At 48.0% G+C, this 18,115-nt stretch overlaps 1 protein-coding gene across 2 annotated transcripts in view; it reads right to left on the bottom strand.

Annotated features, from left to right (window-relative positions):
- Positions 1-4,040: 4,040 nt before the first annotated feature.
- Positions 4,041-18,115, bottom strand: part of KIAA0040 (KIAA0040 ortholog) — an 84,006-nt gene continuing 69,931 nt past the window's right edge. For both annotated transcript variants that reach the window (XM_077453204.1, XM_077453203.1), the window contains one exon: positions 4,041-4,734. In XM_077453204.1, coding sequence (XP_077309330.1) covers positions 4,286-4,663 — 378 coding nt within the window. In that variant the 5' untranslated portion in view covers positions 4,664-4,734 and the 3' untranslated portion in view covers positions 4,041-4,285. The remainder of the gene's footprint in view (positions 4,735-18,115) is intronic.

Raw genomic sequence — 18,115 nt, 5'->3', positions numbered from 1 at the left:
ACCTGTCAAAGACAGGTATTTACACCCACTTCCGGGCATAGACTCCCATGGGAGTCTATGTCATTTCCTGTCCTGCGGCACTGTCTGCTGGGACACACACGGGTCTCAGTGACAGTGCGGAGAATTCCTATTGCGCTGCGCGACTCACGCATGCGCAGTAGGGAACCGGGAAGTGAAGCCGATTCGCTTCACTTCCTGATTCCCTCACCTAGAATGGTGACGGCAGCAGCCGAGAGCCGAGCTGGAACCCGGGACAGGTGAGTGTCCATTTATTAAAAGTCAGCAGCTGTAGTATTTATAGCTGCTCGCTTTTAATATTTTTTTTTTAGGTGGAATCCCTCTTTAAAGGCTAAGTTAACCTTTTTTTGGCCATACACCATACAATCTCTGTATAATTTTCTTTTGATTTACCAAAATGAAGGAATAGGAGGACCCATCTATCTAATTATTCACTCTGTATCCAATCAGGAAGGCCCTTGCACTACATCAGGGGCAGGGGTGTGCAGTGAGGTCAGTGGCTGGTGAGGCACTGGCTAGTATCAGAGCCAGATATACACACAGGTTACATACGCCAAGATCTTTAGAGCGAGAGCAATAATTCTATCACTAGACCTCCTCTGTACCTCTAAACATCTAACCTGTAAAAATTTTAAAGCGTCACCTATGGAGATTTTAAAGTCAAGAAGTTTGTCGCCATTCCACAAGTGTGTACAATTTTAAAGAGTGACATTTTAGGTATCTATTTTCTTGGCATAACATCATCTTTCACATTATATAAAAAATTGTGCTAACTGTTTTTTTTTTGTTTTTGTTTTTTTTTTATATTCATGAAACAGTTTTTTTTCCAAAACATAAAAAGTGCCAACAACCACCATTTTTTCCCCCCAGGGTGTCTGCTAAAAAAATGAATATAATGTTTGGGGGTTCTGAGTAATTTTCTAGCAAAAAAATTATGATTTTTACATGTAGGAGAGACGTGTCAGAATTGGCTTGGGGGGCAAGTGGTTCATTAACATAAGTAAGAAATATACAGATAATTATTATATATTGTTTTTAAGGTAATTTTCTATATTTTCAAAAACTGTACTCAAGCAGGTGGCGTAACAGACAAATTACTGAAGTTTGAAGTTATAACTTGCAACCAGTAATTTTACAGTAAATAGATAAATGATAAATTATTATCTTATAACTTATAGCATAATAATATATAATTAAGCTTGATTATAACAGTACCTTTTCAGCAGACAGCAGATTCTCATTCTCCCTCTTAAAGCGGTTGTATAGTCTTAATTTGAACTTTTACCTAAAGGTAAGCCTATAATAAGGTTTACCTGTAGGTAAAAAAAATCTCCTAAACCTGTATGGTTTAGGAGATATTCCCCTCGCAATGAGCCGCTGACTGCAGCGGCGCATGCGCACAGGGGATTCTCGGCTGGAAGCCCGGCAGACACCGGACCCTGCCGGAAAGAAATCTCCTGCGCACATCGCTCACATCGCCGGAGCCGCGTTATCCGGAAGACACGCAGAGGGAACATGTCAGCTCCCTCGGCGTGTATTCGGTGAGATGTCGGGGGCTCGTTCTAAGGTAAGTATTTCATAATGAGCTAGTATGCGGTGCATACTAGCTCATTATGCCTTTTGCCTTGCAGATGTGAAAAACAAACAAACATGTCAGTTTTAACTGCTTTAACTGTTTGAGAAAAACACGGGATTGTGGGTAAATCTTATACCCATAAACCCATGCTTTTTCCTTCTAGTTAAAAGGGCTGAGCTGGAAGGGGGCATTTGTCTTTTAGACACAGGCCCCCTTCTATGACACTGCAGTGAGAGGCGTGCCTCCACTGCAGCATTTTTATTGGACAGCTTGGACCGATGGTGCTTTACCATTGGTCCAAGGCTCCAAGCTGTCCATTAAGTTCAGTGCTTCTGACAAGAAGTGACGAGAGGCACTGTGAGCTCAACCTTTCAGTCTGCTGCAAACAGAGTGTGCCGGCTTGTATTTAAACTGGCCGCTCTGGATTTAGCTTCTGACAGGTTGCATAAGAAGCCCCATATCTCTGTAGGTGGCAGGAGCCAGTGGTGGGGTAGGACTTCAGCTACCCACCCCCCCAAATTTGGGGTCTCTGTGACCCCAGGTCGCCAAAGTACTACCTGAAGCTCAATGTTTTTATGTTCATGGGTTTGCCTCACCTGACTCCCCTGACTGCACATCCCTGATCAAGGATGTCTGGCATGTGGCCCCACAGAGTTTAGTATGTGGTTCGGGCCTGTCTGGAGAGACGCTGTGGATGCTGTACAAACAAAGCAGCTGTGGCAGCATACATTGACAAGCTAGGCAAATTCGCACTTGGAAAGATGCCATGCAAACCTACCCGATGGGTGCAGGGTGTGTGTGTGTGCTAATAAGGTCAGCTGGTAAACTGCTTCCTGTGTCTTACTGATTCTCATGTCCCAAATCTACATACCAGGAATTCATGAAGTTTTCTATGAACTCAGCAGGCATTAAGGTAAGGCCTTGTCCTAAAAGGCAAAGAAAGCTTTTATTTTTCTGCAAATGAGATAGATTAACCATTTGACGAGGCCATTTTTTGCGACATGGCTCTGCGTTACCTTAATTGACTATTACTAGTGGTATTTGATGACTTCTGCGTTTTTTCATTTTTACGCTATAAACAAAAAAAGACTCACAATTTTGAAAAAAAAAAAAAAAATGTTTTACTTACTGCTATAAAAAATATCCAATAAAAAAATTGAAAAAAATCAAATGTCTTTATCAGTTTAGGCCAATATGTATTCTTTTATATATTTTTAGTTAAAAAAATCCCAATAAGCGTATATTGTATTGCACAAAAGTTATAGCAGCTCCAAACTATGGAATATTTTCATTTTTTTTGATTTGTTACTAGTAATGGCAGCAATTAGCCACTTATAGCGGGGGTTTGAGATACTGCGGCAGACATTCTGACACTAACTGACTTTTTGGGAACCAGTGACACTAATACGGTGATCAGTGCTAAAAATATACACTGTCACTGTACTAACACTGGCTGGAAAGGGGTTAACATCAGGAACGATCAAAGGGTTAACTGTGCGAGGGTTAAATGTGTGCCTAACCAGTGTTTTACTACACTGGATGTGGTGTTTTATTAGGGGAAGACATGGATCCAAGTCCCTACTTTGCAGAGACAGAGGATCCATGCCTTCCCTCTTAGCTGATGATCAGTGGTTGGCAGTGGACATCTAGTCCTCGATACCCGCCGATCGGCTCCCACTGTGTGTAATCACAGCGGCAGCGAGCCTCCAGTGGTGCGTATTTGCGCCCCCTACCCGGAAGTGCAGGATCACCTATATATACGTGATTCTGCGCACAGCTGCCGCCCCATACCTCCCAACATTTTGAAATGGGAATGAGGGACACCTACTAACAAATGTATCTAGCAATAGGACACGCCCCCTGCCACACCCCCTTAAAGGAGAATTAACCAAAAAAAGGTTAATTAAATCCACAAGGACTTTTTTTACCACTACTATTCCTTTATATTGGCTTTTAAAATGTACAAATGCAGAAATTTTGAAATTGGATGAAAGGTTTAGCACTGGGAAACACTTTTTTTGAAAGATAAAAAGTGCATTTTATATAAAACTATATAGATCAGACCAAAATAAGGGACAAATGAGGTGGAATGAGGGACAGAGGGACATTGCTCCAAGTCAGGGACATTCCCTCGAAATCAGGGACCGTCCCTCCAAATCAGGGACAGTTGGGAGCTATGCCGCCCTGTAGCAGTAACACTTCTATAGGGTGGTCGCTAAATGGTTAATGGTATATTGGTACATAGGGGAACTGGATTTTAGAAAACTAAAAAGATAAACTTAGCCTTTAATGTGGCAAAGATATTTGGGTCAAGAGACTGACATTTTGAAATGATGATTTATGAAAAAAAAAATATGTCTTGGTAGGATGGCTGATAACGCAGACTCTGGATCATAGGTGAATGATTACACGCCATCCAGATTTATGAGGCACTCCCACGTCATGCTTATATAAAAAGCTTGTCTACAGTTTATTTATTAGAGAAAGACATGGACACACTGATGGTTCACATTGATATATGTGGAATGCTTTGAGTAGCAATATCCACAGATTGACCTAAAGATAAACAGTAGAGCTACAGTATGTATTCTGCATGAAATGCCATAACACTTATTATTTTATTGCTAAGCTGTAACAGTCATTCTGTGCTTATCAAAAATAATCTGTCCAATAATGTCCACAGTCCCATTGCTATACATTAAACGAAGGGACCTTCTCCAGCATGATGGACTTGGCTTGAGGGCTGGGGATCCATAAGTCCTCCTCTTCATTCTTCTTCTTTTTCTTCTTGCTTGGAAGGGGTTTGAGGGTGTTGGTTTTTTTGGTCCGACAACAGCAATAGTGACAGCAGATAATACTAGAAATGAACAGAACAAGCAATGGCAGGGCAAGCAACACCCCCAGGCAGATACTGTTGTAGAGTCCCTCTTCGTGTTTACTTTGTAACATTGTGTAGATGCTCTGGAAGAAAGCAGATATTTGATTCATGGAAGAAGTGGCAGGTTCTTGGTAGTCTGATGATGTACTCAGTGGTGTACTGAGGGAAGAGGTGAAGCTTTGGATATCCATTTTAATGTGGTCAATGGAAATACAGTCATATCTAATAATCCAACTGCTTTATGAAAAGGTTTGACTTCATCCTGTGGGATTAAATAAACACATGTTATTTTGAGAGACCATGAACAGCAGACATTCATCAAAGGCCCTGGAACCAGGGCTGGTGCAAGAATTTTTGACACCCTAGGCAAAACCTAATTTTTCTGCCCAGGCCCCCCCCCCCCCCGGATGCAACCCTGACTCTACCCCCTTTACCCTGCCCATGTATACTCTGTCTTTTTAATGAAGTGCTCATCAAATGCAGCCCCACCAGCGCCCATCAAATGCAGCCCCACCAGCGCCCATCAAATGCAGCCCCATCGGCATCCATCAAATGCAGCCCCACCAGCACCCATCAAATGCAGCCTCACCAGCATCCATCAAATGCAGCCCCACCAGCGTCCACCAAAGCAGCCTCACCAGCACCCATCAAATGCAGCCTCACCAGCGTCCATCAAATGCAGCCCGCCAGCGTCCATCAAATGCAGCCTCATCAGTGCCCATCAAATTCAGCCTCACCAGCACCCATCAAATGCAGCCTCACCAGAACCCATCAAATGCAGCCTCACCAGAACCCATCAAATGCAGCCTTACCAGCACCCATCAAATGCAGCCTCACCAGCACCCATCAAATGCAGCCTCACCAGCGCCCATCAAATTCAGCCTCACCAGCGCCCATCAAATGCATCCTCACCAGAACCCATCAAATTCAGCCTTACCAGCACCCATCAAATGCAGCCTCACCAGCGCCCATCAAATGCAGCCTCACCAGCACCCATCAAATGCAGCCTCACCAGCGCCCATCAAATGCAGCCTACCAGTGCCCATCAATGAATGTTTGCTTGCTTCCATTCATTCAGGAGTCGGGACATGGGCACAGTACTCCGCCGCCGCTGCGCCTTGGACACCATGCGTGAACGGAGCGGCGGCGGCCTGCTGATGCTGAGACTTAGTTGCTTGCTGCAGAGAGAAGAGAGTAATAACACCAGTGGAGGGGCGCCCTAGGCAGCAGGGTGCCCTAGGCGGCTGCCTAGTTTGCCTAGCGGCCCTGCCTGTAACTAAAGACTAAAACATTTGGAAACTCCTGCCTTAAGCTGGTTTCACATTGGCAGTCTGATCAGGTCTGCTGGCCAGTTTTTCAGGCAGACCTGATCAGACCATCCATTGCTCTCTATGGAGTGGCAGATGTCAGCGGACATGTGAGGACAAGAAAGCCGATAATCGGCAAGGCTTACACATGTGGGAGGACATCCATGAAGCAGCTCCTGCTGCTGTCTCTCAGCCAATCAAGAAGCAAAGGCCCAAGAGAGCTGCCTCTCTCATGCACATTCCTTGATTGCGAAAGGACTTGGGTAAGTATTAGGGGGGCTGAGGAGGGAGTTGCATACTGAAGGTTTTTTAGCTTCATGCAAAGAATGCATGAAGGTAAAAATAATTCAGCCTTTGGAACCAATTTAAAGTCTATGTTCGTGTTTACTTTTTCTGAATGTTGGGGTGGAGAGCGAAGTTGCATGGGGGGCCCACAAGAAAATGTTTGCCAAGGGTCCATACAATAATATAGACAGCCCTGCATATGTCATGTATATGGATCCCCCCAAAACAGCCAGTTCCCATTAAATCACATTTAACAAAAAAAAATTGAGAGTTATTTGAGAGTGCCCCCCCCCCCCCCCCAAATAAATAAATAAATAAATATTTAAGGGATCCCATCTGGGTCCTAAAATTGTGAGTTGCACTTCCCCACCCTAGAGCAATGCTATAAAGTTTGTTCTGCCACACTTGTATGTAATTGTTATGTGTTTTATTGTACTGCATTAGGTTTTTGTTTTGTTTTGTAGTATGCTGACCTCTAGTGGCCGTTTTGGGCCATGACAGCATGTTTACTATGCAAGTTTGGTTTCTCCCTCCGTCTTCCCTTCCTGTTTAATGGTAGTTGGTTCAGTCCTGGCTATTCCCTTCCCATTTCTTCCACGTTACATAATTTAAAGTTAAATAATTACATAGCTGGTAAAGTTGAAAAAATAAAAAATAAAGTTAATCCAGTTCAACTTGTGTGGGTGTATGGGTATGTGTGTGTGTTTATGTCAATACCAATGCCCATATCGCTGTATATTGAGTTCGCTAAGATGCCATTCTAAAAGTTTTTTTTTTTTTAACTATTGACACTTCCTGCTGACACCACCAATTGTGGAAGAGAGTTCCACGTCCTTACTGCTCTGAGAGAACCTCCTATGCAGCTTAAGGTTAAACTGCTTCCCCTCCAATTTTAAGTGGCCGCGTGCCTTCATAGGCTCCCTGAAACGAAATATTTTTTTCCCTATGCTAGAATCACCACTGAGTTATCTGTATATCAATATCATGTCTCCTCTCAAGTGTCTCTTCTCTAGGGAGAATATGTTACTTGTAGCCACTCCACATAACTGAGGTCTTCCAGTCCAGTCCCTCTATTAGCTTTGTTACCATTCTCTGGACTCTCTCCAGTTCCAGCACATCCTTCCTGAGGATTGGTGACCAGAACTGGACGGCATACTCAAGATGCAGTTGGGCTAGAGTTTTGTAAATGGTGCCGTGTACACACAACCGGACTTTTCGACAGCAAAGGTCCGAAGGAACGAATCCGATTCAAATTCGATTTGTGTGTGGGCTTCATCGGACCTTGACTAGTGTAGTCTGAATGTTCCCCTTATATTATTCCTTACCCATACCTTCCCCTATTAGAAACGAGACCACACCATAGGTTGGAGTAAACTGGCCACAACAGCCTTTATTAAACATAACTCAAAATTCACTCCAATAACTTGTTAATATGAAAATATCTAAATATATATAGATATATAAATATAAATAACTTTATTACCATTAAACCACATTAAATAACATTAACTGCCCATTCTGGTGATCTCTGACGGTGACCCCACTTAAGCCAATACCAAATCACTGCGGTACACCTCACCAACTTCCCAAAGGCCTCCACCTGTGACCGGTCGGAGACAACTTCCGCCAGTGAACATAACCGTATTCCCTCCAACGTTCAGGAATACCCAGAGGGGCCGATCGTTAGATGAGCCCCCCACACCCTCAGATCCCTTCTGAGTACCTGTCTACCGTCAGAAACCACCAGAAAACACACCGCCAACACAGGAAAACCTTCAGCTGCCGTGACAACCGACGAAACCTGCAAAAGAAGAAAAGACCAGCAACAAACGACACAACAAAACAAACACATAACATTAGGGCGGGAGGGCGGGAAAAACTGCCTCCTCTGTGTCACGCTGGGATCCGAATGATCCCCTAAAGCCACCCCCCTCCCTTTTATATGACCCCTCCCCTACACTGAACTTGCTTCCTGCAAACCTTTTTCCTCAGCTCCACCCATAAAGCTTAACCCTCTGTGTCCCTCATCCACACTGTCATGTCCAGCACTCCTTATATCATTGCATTCATAATCCGTGCTTCTCTTGACTAGTGTAGTCTGAATGTTCCCCTTATATTATTCCTTACCCATACCTTCCCCTATTAGAAACGAGACCACACCATAGGTTGGAGTAAACTGGCCACAACAGCCTTTATTAAACATAACTCAAAATTCACTCCAATAACTTGTTAATATGAAAATATCTAAATATATATAGATATATAAATATAAATAACTTTATTACCATTAAACCACATTAAATAACATTAACTGCCCATTCTGGTGATCTCTGACGGTGACCCCACTTAAGCCAATACCAAATCACTGCGGTACACCTCACCAACTTCCCAAAGGCCTCCACCTGTGACCGGTCGGAGACAACTTCCGCCAGTGAACATAACCGTATTCCCTCCAACGTTCAGGAATACCCAGAGGGGCCGATCGTTAGATGAGCCCCCCACACCCTCAGATCCCTTCTGAGTACCTGTCTACCGTCAGAAACCACCAGAAAACACACCGCCACAGCCCGAAAGGGTGACCCCCTCAACCTTGAGGGCCACCCCACACCCTAAGAGCTATTTTGTATACCCTCCTGCAGACCCAATGACCAAAGGTCAATACCCACGTCCGACCCCCATCCTGGTTTTGTTGATGCTTACCATGGACCTAGCCCACCTCCACACCGATCTGCCCGCAACGACCTACCAAACCAAGATGGTACCCGGGAAGCGGACTCGTAAGTGCAAAACATCCGCCCTAACATCAGCTAAGATGTCCCGTTCCTTCCGTATGCCCAGGTCGTTGCCCCCTGCGTAAATGACCAACACATCCGGGGGCCTGTCCCTCATTGCAAAGCGCTCAACTTCCTTCATCACACGCTCCCACCGCATGCCCGGGAATCCCAACCACATCAACCTAGCCTCCCCCCAGGAATTCCCAACGGCCCGCCTGCCGGCTGAGCATCACCTCTCCCGGCCCCCCAGCACACGTCCGAGTGCCCTAGGATCCAAACGAGGCGTGAGGAACCTCCATCTGGAATAAAAAACATAACACAGAACACATAACAACCAACAAACGTAATATACCATAACACCTGTAACTCCCAACCCCATACTGCAAAACACTCCCAGCCGCGCCCCCACTCACCCCAGGATCAACTGCGGCCGGACATACGAACGGAACCTCTTAGATTCCCAACGACCGATCCGGCGATCAATCGCCTCAGCCAGCCCACATCGGGCCGCCTCAGTGGCCGCCCCAATACGGAAGGAGTGCGACGAGTACTCCCGGTCGTCCAAACCCACAGTCCGCAGGCATCGTTGAAAACTGACACGAATTGCAACCTAGAGAGAAAAGAGCCCCCCGCATGCAGCAAGAAAGGCCCCCCCCCCCTCCAGCCGCACCGCCCGAAAGGCCCTTACCGCCACCACAGGGCCCACTGCCGAGCCTGGCCAGGCAAACAGTATAATCACCACTCCCCTGCCCAGCTGGTCAGGCTTGGACCTCCGCCACCGTATACTCACCCGATCAGCAGCCACCTGTACATCCTGATCCAACAGCCCCACAGCACCCCGTTTAGACCGACACACCAACTCCCCAGTCCCAAACGCCCCATAAAACGCCAATGAAAAAGCCGCTGTGAACAGGATGGCCTTGTAAGCGGAAGAACAAACTTCCACAAGCCGGGAACAAATCGCCACCAAGTTATCACACTTCACCAGCCTGTGCGCCTCCCGACCTTTCCGTTCCCTCCTATACCCCTTCAAGGTTTGCCGCACCCAAAAAGCCGCATTCCCGTCCGGCTCTCCCCACAGCTTAAACAAAATGCCAACCCCGCCAATTTCCGATCAATCGACGCAGGTGCCAATCCCATCTAAATGTTCCGTGCCACCCAATACAGCCCCAACCAGCGCTGGTCGGAGCCCCGACCAACCGCTCCAACTAAACCATTCTGACCACACCCTAGAATAGGCCGCCCACGTGGACTCACTCAAAGACCCCTGAATCCAACCTGCGGCGACTACAAGGGCATCCCCCACATCCACCCAGGGCAAGACGCCCTAGACTCCTCCGTTCTCGGCGCCAGATCCCGGAACTCGTCCCACTGAAAACGAGAGAGCGAGTTAGCCAAAGAATTCTCCACCCCAGGTATGTGCACTGCCGAAACGTAAACATTGAGCCGTAAGCACCGAAACACCAGCCGCCGTAGCAGCCAAATGGTTGAGGACCTGAACCACCCCCATGCCGTCTCAACTAATGCGCAACTTCATATTACGGAACTCCTCCCCCCACAGCTCCAATGCCAACACCACCGGGAATAGTTCAAGCAGAACCAGGTTGCCCAACAACCCCGCCACCTCTCAAGATTGCGGCCAAGGGTCAGCACTCCACCGTCCCCGAAAATACGCCCCATAACCCGCCGACCCAGCCTCGGCAGCGACCAATTCCACATCGAAATTGCTCGCTGGCCCCGACATCCACATGTCCCGCCCGCTACAAGAGGCTAGGAATTCACGCCACGCCCGCAAGTCTTCCCTGTGTTCCTTCCCGCAGACGCACAAAATGGTTAGGCACACTCACCCCGGCCGAGGCTGCCGACAGCTGTCTGCAGAACACCCGCCCCCATAGGGATGATCCGGCAAGCAAAATTAGGCTAGCCCAACAGAGACTGCAGGGCCCTCAACCGGACCTTCTACTATCCTTGCATCTCCACCAATTCCATTCTCAGATCAAGTAATTCATTCTCGGGCAATCGACACTCCATTGCCCTCGAATCGATCACTATCCCCAAAAAACTCAAGTCCGTAACTGGTCCCTCTTTTTTATCCCCCGCCAACGGTACCCCGAACTTACCTGCAATGTGCTGCAACGTGGACAGAAAATCGCACCCACACTGGAGGCAGGCGGGGCCCACGCACAGAAAGTCGTCCAAATAGTGGATGACCGACTCCAGGCCCGAAACGTCACTCACCACCCACTCCAAAATGAGCTAAACGCCTCAAAGTAGGCGCAGGAAATGGAACAACCCATGGGCAGGCACTTACTCATATAGAACTGGCCCCGCCAATGGCACCCCACATCTGCCTTGGCCCTAAGAGCCCCGCATCCAGAAAGCCTGACCCACCTCACCGCCGCATCAAAAGACGTGTATGAGACCGTACACGCATCAGGGCCGATGAAGTAATTGACCGACCCCCCTTTAGGAAAGGACAAGTGATGAAGCAAGCGAAATTTCCCAGGCTCTTTCTCAGGAACTACACCCAGCGGGGACACCACCAGGTCGCCCCACGGTTGCACTTCGAAAGGCCCACCCATCCGGCCCAACGCCACTTCCTTGCCCAAGTTTTCGCCTACCACCCCCCGGGTGTACCAAAGCCGATCGCAAGTTCCGGGCCACTGGGGGCACCTCCGCCAATGAACAAGGAATCCTGAAACCGTCCCGAAAACTCCGAAATCAACCCCCGCGCCGCCTCACCATCCGGATACTTACTTAGGAAAGGAAGTATCCTTTCCAGGGTTACCGGCGTCATCCCTTTCGTGAGCAACATCGCCGGAACGCTTTTCTTTCCTGAAACAGCGGGACAGTGCGAGGGCGCCGCCGCAGCCGGAGCACTCGTGCTGAAATCGGCACGCTCTCCCGAATTCACAAGCCCCCCATTAAAGGGCCAGCACACACCCCACTTTTTCCCGGCCGGCAGCCCTGAGGACAACACACTCCCGCCCCCCCCTGAAGAAACGGAGCAGGAGTCCGAGCCGCAGACATAAGCCTCATCCAGAGGCTGATGTCCTTGTGGTCCCAGCGTAGTTCCGGCCGCACCGCTGCCTGGACTGTTCGTCATAACGCAGCCATGCCACCCCCCACACACCCGATAAGCCTCTCCAGTCGCGTCCATACAGCAGAACAACGCCGAGCAATGCTCGGGGTTCTTCTCCCCAATCACCCTAGCTAAGCCAGCGAACGCCTGAAGCCAATTGGAGAAAGTGCGCAGAATCACCGATACCTACGCCGCTCCTCGTCGTCCTTTTTGAACTGTCCGGCTTGACCCTATCCAAGTTGAACCTCTCAAGGGGGAGCAAAGAGAAAATCTCCTCATACTCACCCATGCCAATATTCTCCCGCACCTCCTGCTCCAGGCACGCCCCCACCGGGCCCTCGAATCAACATATACTTCGCACCGGGCAGCATCCGCAATCCTGACCACATCGGTCCACGCCCCAGGTTCCGTGACCACTGGGGGGACCCCCGTGCCCCCAGGCCCCATGTCTACCACCCCCCCAGAAGCCGCAGCGGTCGGGGGGTCCACCACCGGCGTGGCCCCGGACCCCCCTCCCCCCGACCCTGGGCCCGCAGCCATCCAGGGACCCACTTGCGGCGCCCCCGAACCCCCGGCAAACTTACCCACCAGGGCCCGCAGCCCCTCCAAGAAGGTCCTGCAGCTGTCCGTGGGCCCCCCCAGGGCGATATGCCATCCCCTTGCCGTTCTGGGATACCGGGTCCCCCAGCAAATCCCCCAAGGCTTCCATCAGAACCAAAAGATCACGTGACTTACCTGGCCGCACCGGGGCCTTGCCGACAGTCATGGTTTCGTGCGCTGCATGTGAAAATTCCTCCTCCTGCGACAGCTCACCCTCGGACTTGTCCTCCGCGGTGCGCGCTGGGGGCGCCGCCATCCCCCTGGGCGAATCGCAGACCTCCTGGTCCGCGCGTTCAGGCGCATCCCGCAGTGCCTGTGGCCCCCGACCACCCCCGGCATGCTGGTGTCCAAGACCAGCCCTGCCAGGCACCTCGGTGGCTCCCTTCATCCCACCCGCCCCAGCCCGGGAGCTGCGACCCCCCCCCCGTGCCAACCCTGCCCCCCCACCGCGCGTGTCCCCATGCTGGAACCCCCAGTCCGAGGATCCCCCCCTTCCGCTGCACCCCCAAGGCGGCTGGACCCAGAGCCCCCCGCCCGTTCCCCCCCCCCCCGTTCCCGGGTGCCGGCCCGACCCGTAGCCGGCGCCATTTTGCCGCGAGGCCCCGCCCCCCTCCGGTCGGCGGCGCAATGACCACCCGGACCAGGGAGAGCCAGGCACCTTCCTCTTCGCCGGGGGGACCGAGCGGTCGGCCCCCGGGCTCTGCCAGTCACGAGGTGGACGAGGTGTAGGCCCGGGGAAAAAACGCGCCGGAGGCCGAGACCTCCGCGCACGCAGCGGCGCCTCACCTGCCTCCCCGACATCCTCCGCGGTGTCCTCCAGGTCCCCGCTCGGTCCCGCAGCCACTCCGCTCCGCACGCCTCCGCCGCCCGTCTCAGCCTCTTGAAAATCACATCCAGGTCGGCCATTACAGAGGAGCAGAGAAAAACTGCCTCCTCTGTGTCACGCTGGGATCCGAATGATCCCCTAAAGCCACCCCCCTCCCTTTTATATGACCCCTCCCCTACACTGAACTTGCTTCCTGCAAACCTTTTTCCTCAGCTCCACCCATAAAGCTTAACCCTCTGTGTCCCTCATCCACACTGTCATGTCCAGCACTCCTTATATCATTGCATTCATAATCCGTGCTTCTCTTTGCTGTCGAAAAATCAGATGGACTTTAGATTTAGAACATGTTTCAAATTTTTACAACGGAATCGAGTTCGGTCAAAAAATCCGTTCGTCTGTATGCTGGTCCGACGGACGAAACCGACGCTAGGGCAGTTATTGGCTATTGGCTATGAACTTTCTTATACTAGTCCGGTCATACGTCATCACGTTTGAATCCGTCGGACTTTGGTGTAATTGTGTGTCCAAGTCCATTCGTTTGGAAAGTCCGTCAGAACTCCACCGAAAGTCCGTCGGGAAGACTGTCGGACCTAGTCTCCCGGAAAGTCCGGTCGTGTGTACACGGCATTATAGTTTTGTCTCTTGGAGAAATCCCCTTCTTAATGCATGCTAATAAGCTGATTGCTTTACTAGCTGCTGCAGCTTGTCATTGCATGCCATTGCTAAACCTGAGATCTACTAGAACCCCCATATCATTTTCCATTCTGGATTCCCCCGAAGGGGAGATCGGTCACTGTTAGTACTTCACAGTGTCGGGGCGTAGGAAAGCCATTGTCTTCTTGCACTTAAAAGGACTGGAAAAACATCCTCTGTACTGCAATTAGCTGAAGTAAAATTACATTGGATTCAACAACTGTGTCTAAGAGAAGAGTTAAAGTGGTTGGAAACCCACAAAAAGAACAAAAAAAAAACCCCTGCAAGACAAAGGCATAATGAGCTAGTATGCACTGCATACTAGCTCATTATGAAATATTCACCTTAGATTAAACTCCCCCCCCCAGTGGTCCCAGTACACAGCTCCAGCTGGCGACATCGCTCCTGGAGTTACTTCTGGGTATCGCAGGCTCCGGCGATGTGATTGGCCAGAGCCACAGTGACGTCAACATACAAACGTGCCGTTGCTTCAGTGCGCATGTGCCGATGATGTCGGCACATGCTGATACAGGGGATATCTCCTAAACCGTGCAGGTTTAGGAGATATCCACGGTAGCTACAGATAAGCCTTATTATAGTCTTACCTGTAGTAAAAAGTGGATTGTAAGGGTTTACAACCACTTTAAGCTGCCTGTGGATGGTGCCAATTCAGCAGGTGACCATACTGTCTGGGCAGACCGGGTCTAAAGAGGTATGTCAATGCATAAAGCATTTGAAACAGAACAGAGGTACGAAACAAACAGACAACCGTTGCAATAAGGTGGGAAGTCACTATAATGCCCCGCACACACGAGCGGAATTTCCGTCTGAGAAATCTTGGATGGTTTTTCTGACGGAATTGGCTTGCATACACACGGTCACACAAAAGTTCTCTGAATTTTCCACCGTCAAGAATGCAGTGATGTACTGCACTACGATGAGTCAGGAAAATTAAGTTCAATTCTTTTGCGACCGAACCTTTTCCGACCGAAAAATTGAGAACCTGCTCCCAATCTTTTGCTGGCGAGAATTTCCGCCAGCAAAAGTCCGATGGAGCATACACACCATTGGAATTTCCGACCAAAAGCTCACATCAGACTTTTGCTGGTGGAATTTCCGATCGTGTGTGGGGCAAAAGGGGCAAAAGTTTTTGTGGAGTTTAGCTTTAACAAAAAGATATATCCACAAACAGAAAATGACTGTGATACCATGCACATGTAAGTTCTTATTACTTCAGTGGAAATGCTAAAGGGTCCCTGGTATGAAAAAAATTGTGGTCTGCTGTTAATGGCACACTATGATGAAACAACGCTGGTTATTGCACTGACTTTATAGATCATCCAGAATACTGCAGCCTAGCACTAAGAATCTTGTACTGCTTTATAAAGTACAAAAACAACAAACTGGCACACGTTTTATTAAGTAGCATGCTTCCTGTTTAGACCTGCGCTCCCCCCGATCAGGGTCTGAGAACATGACACATCCTGTTTGTGCTAAGATTGGCAACTACCCACTTCTCAGTTCTTGCTTATATAAAATGAGAACTAGTTTCTGTATCTGTGAATGCCATAACTAAACTAGGATGACATAATTACAATTAAACAATGAACTACACACACACATTTAAAAAACATGAATTAAAGCAGTTATGAGTTCAATGAATAATCATAAAATGCATTTTTTTTCATCAAATTAGTATTTATTCCTGAATCTTTCTTGATAGCAGCCTATTGTAATCACCTTTTGTGCAGCAATAAGACTGGGGAAGAGAGCAAAAGCTACCAATTTGGCTCTGCTGCAGTGTACTTGTTGACAGAAGTGGAGAGCAGAGTAAGCAGAAGGGTGAGCTCGTCAGTGTACTGCTACTCCTTTGCTGTCCAATCAAGACATAGGCTTTGGCCTCAATGCTGAGTCACTTCCCAGGGGCAAGCATATTTCTGACACTCACAAAAGCAATAGCATTAGAACCAGAGACAGTCAGGCAACTAGCATTTTAAGGAGGAGACCAAAAGTGGCAACCTCTTCTACTCTTATGTTATGACAGATGTACTTTTATGCCCTGTACACATGGTTGGACTTTCCAATGGAAAATGTACGATCGGATCGTGTTGTCGGAAAATCCGATCGTGTGTGGGCTCCATCTGACTTTTTCCGTCGGAATTTCCGACACACAAAGTTTGAGAGCAGGATCTAAAATTTTCCGACAATAAATTCCGATCGTGTGTAGACAATTCCGACAGACAAAGTTCTACGCATGCTCAAAATAAATTACGAGACGAAAGCTATTGGCCACTGGCCTCTTTATAGTCCTGTCGTACGTGTTCTACGTCACCGCGCACAGAACGATCGGATTTTCCAACAACTTTGTGCGACCGTGTGTATGCTACACAAGTTTGGGCCAAAATCCATCTGAAAAAATCCGATGGATTTTGTTGTCAGAATGTCTGACCGTGTGTACTGGGCATTAGGCTCCATTCACACTTGTGTGGCTTGTCATGCAACGTTGGATATCAAAGTTGCATGATAAGTCGTTCCCCAATGTTTTCCAATGATAACCATTTATATATACACCACTTTTTAAAGTTGAAGAGACTTTAGAGTAGTTCATGCACCAGTGGTGGCCTGTCCATTAAGGGCACACGGGCGCTGCCCCCCTCCATCATGCAATCCCCCTATATGACTAATGGATAGATTCATACATTACATGAATCTATCCATGGCTGCCGCTCCCTATTCCTGCATCCAAACCCAGCGCAGGGGTGGTTTTTTGAAGCACCTGATTAGCATACCTCCCAACATTGTGAGATGGGAATGAGGGACACCTACTAGCAAACATATGTAGGCATAGGACACGCCCCCTTGTCACACCCACTTAAAGGAGAATTAACTAAAAAAAAAAGGTTAATTAAATCCACAAGGGCTTTTTTTCCACTACTACTCCTTTATATTGGCTTTTAAAATTTACAAATGCAGGAATTTAGAAATTGGATGAAAGGTTTAGCACTGGGAAACACTTTTTGAAAGATAAAAAGTGCATTTTTATACAACTATATAGATCAGACCAAAATGAGGGACAAATGAGGGGGGAAGAAGGACAGAGGGACATTGCTCCAAATCAGGGACAGTCCCTTGAAATCAGGGACAGTTGGGAGCTATGTGATTAGAGCCATAGTCTCTAATAGGCTTCAAAAAAGGTGGATTCGGAGGCAGAGCATTGCACTCACAGTCCACCCAGATGTGTTAGAGGCAATTTCAGAAGGGGGAAAGTACATATAAATAAAGTTAAAAAAAAGGAGTAAAGTTTTGCTTTATGTAATTTTACTGTGCTGTTGCTTGGAAACGATAAAAAAAAAAAAAACGTTGCCTTGAGGACTAGATATTTCCATGGACAATTTTCATTCAGCTCTCTTAATAAAAGGAGCATTATACAGCTATGAAATCCCATGGCAGGGAACGGCCACCGGTTCGAGTCAGAAGTCACCGTAGTTGAGTAATATACATGTCCAGCCCATTGTTAGAATCCACCGTGTGGGTTTCGTGTTTGCCAAGCTGTTCCTATGTAGCTGTTCTGCCAGTAATGTGCTATTTATATTCTGTAAAGTACTTTGATATGTTTATATAGACAAATGCTTCTTTTGTTTAAGCATAAAATTCTATGTGATTAACAAATATGCTTGGTATTCTGGCTGAATGATAATCCTTTACGGAGTGATGATGAGCTCTTACAAGTATACTATGACATTCTGTAAAAAAATATATACTAATGCACCATTATATTGGGAATAAAGTGTGCTGTGGTGATGCCCCATCAGGGAAGGTTCCATGACACCTTGTACTCACAGTATCTCCTCAGTCCTCTGGGTTTAGTGACACTGGGCATTAGTTAATCTGGAAGACTGAGGACATCTTGTGTTGATAATGATGTACTGCAGTGGAATGTTTCATATTAAACATGATTATTGCAGCCTTAGCAACTTTTTATTCTTAACCACTTCAATACCAGGCACTTACACCCCCTTCCTGCCCAAGCCAGCTTTCATTGCTGTTTAAATGACAATTGCACGGTCATGCTACAC

Source organism: Lithobates pipiens, unplaced genomic scaffold (genome assembly GCF_037356315.1).
Source record: "Lithobates pipiens isolate NorthernLeopardFrog02 unplaced genomic scaffold, aLitPip1_a1.2 Scaffold_23, whole genome shotgun sequence".
Taxonomy (NCBI): domain Eukaryota; kingdom Metazoa; phylum Chordata; class Amphibia; order Anura; family Ranidae; genus Lithobates; species Lithobates pipiens.
Note: the sequence above shows the minus strand (reverse complement) of the source record. Positions and strands in the feature narration are given on the sequence as shown.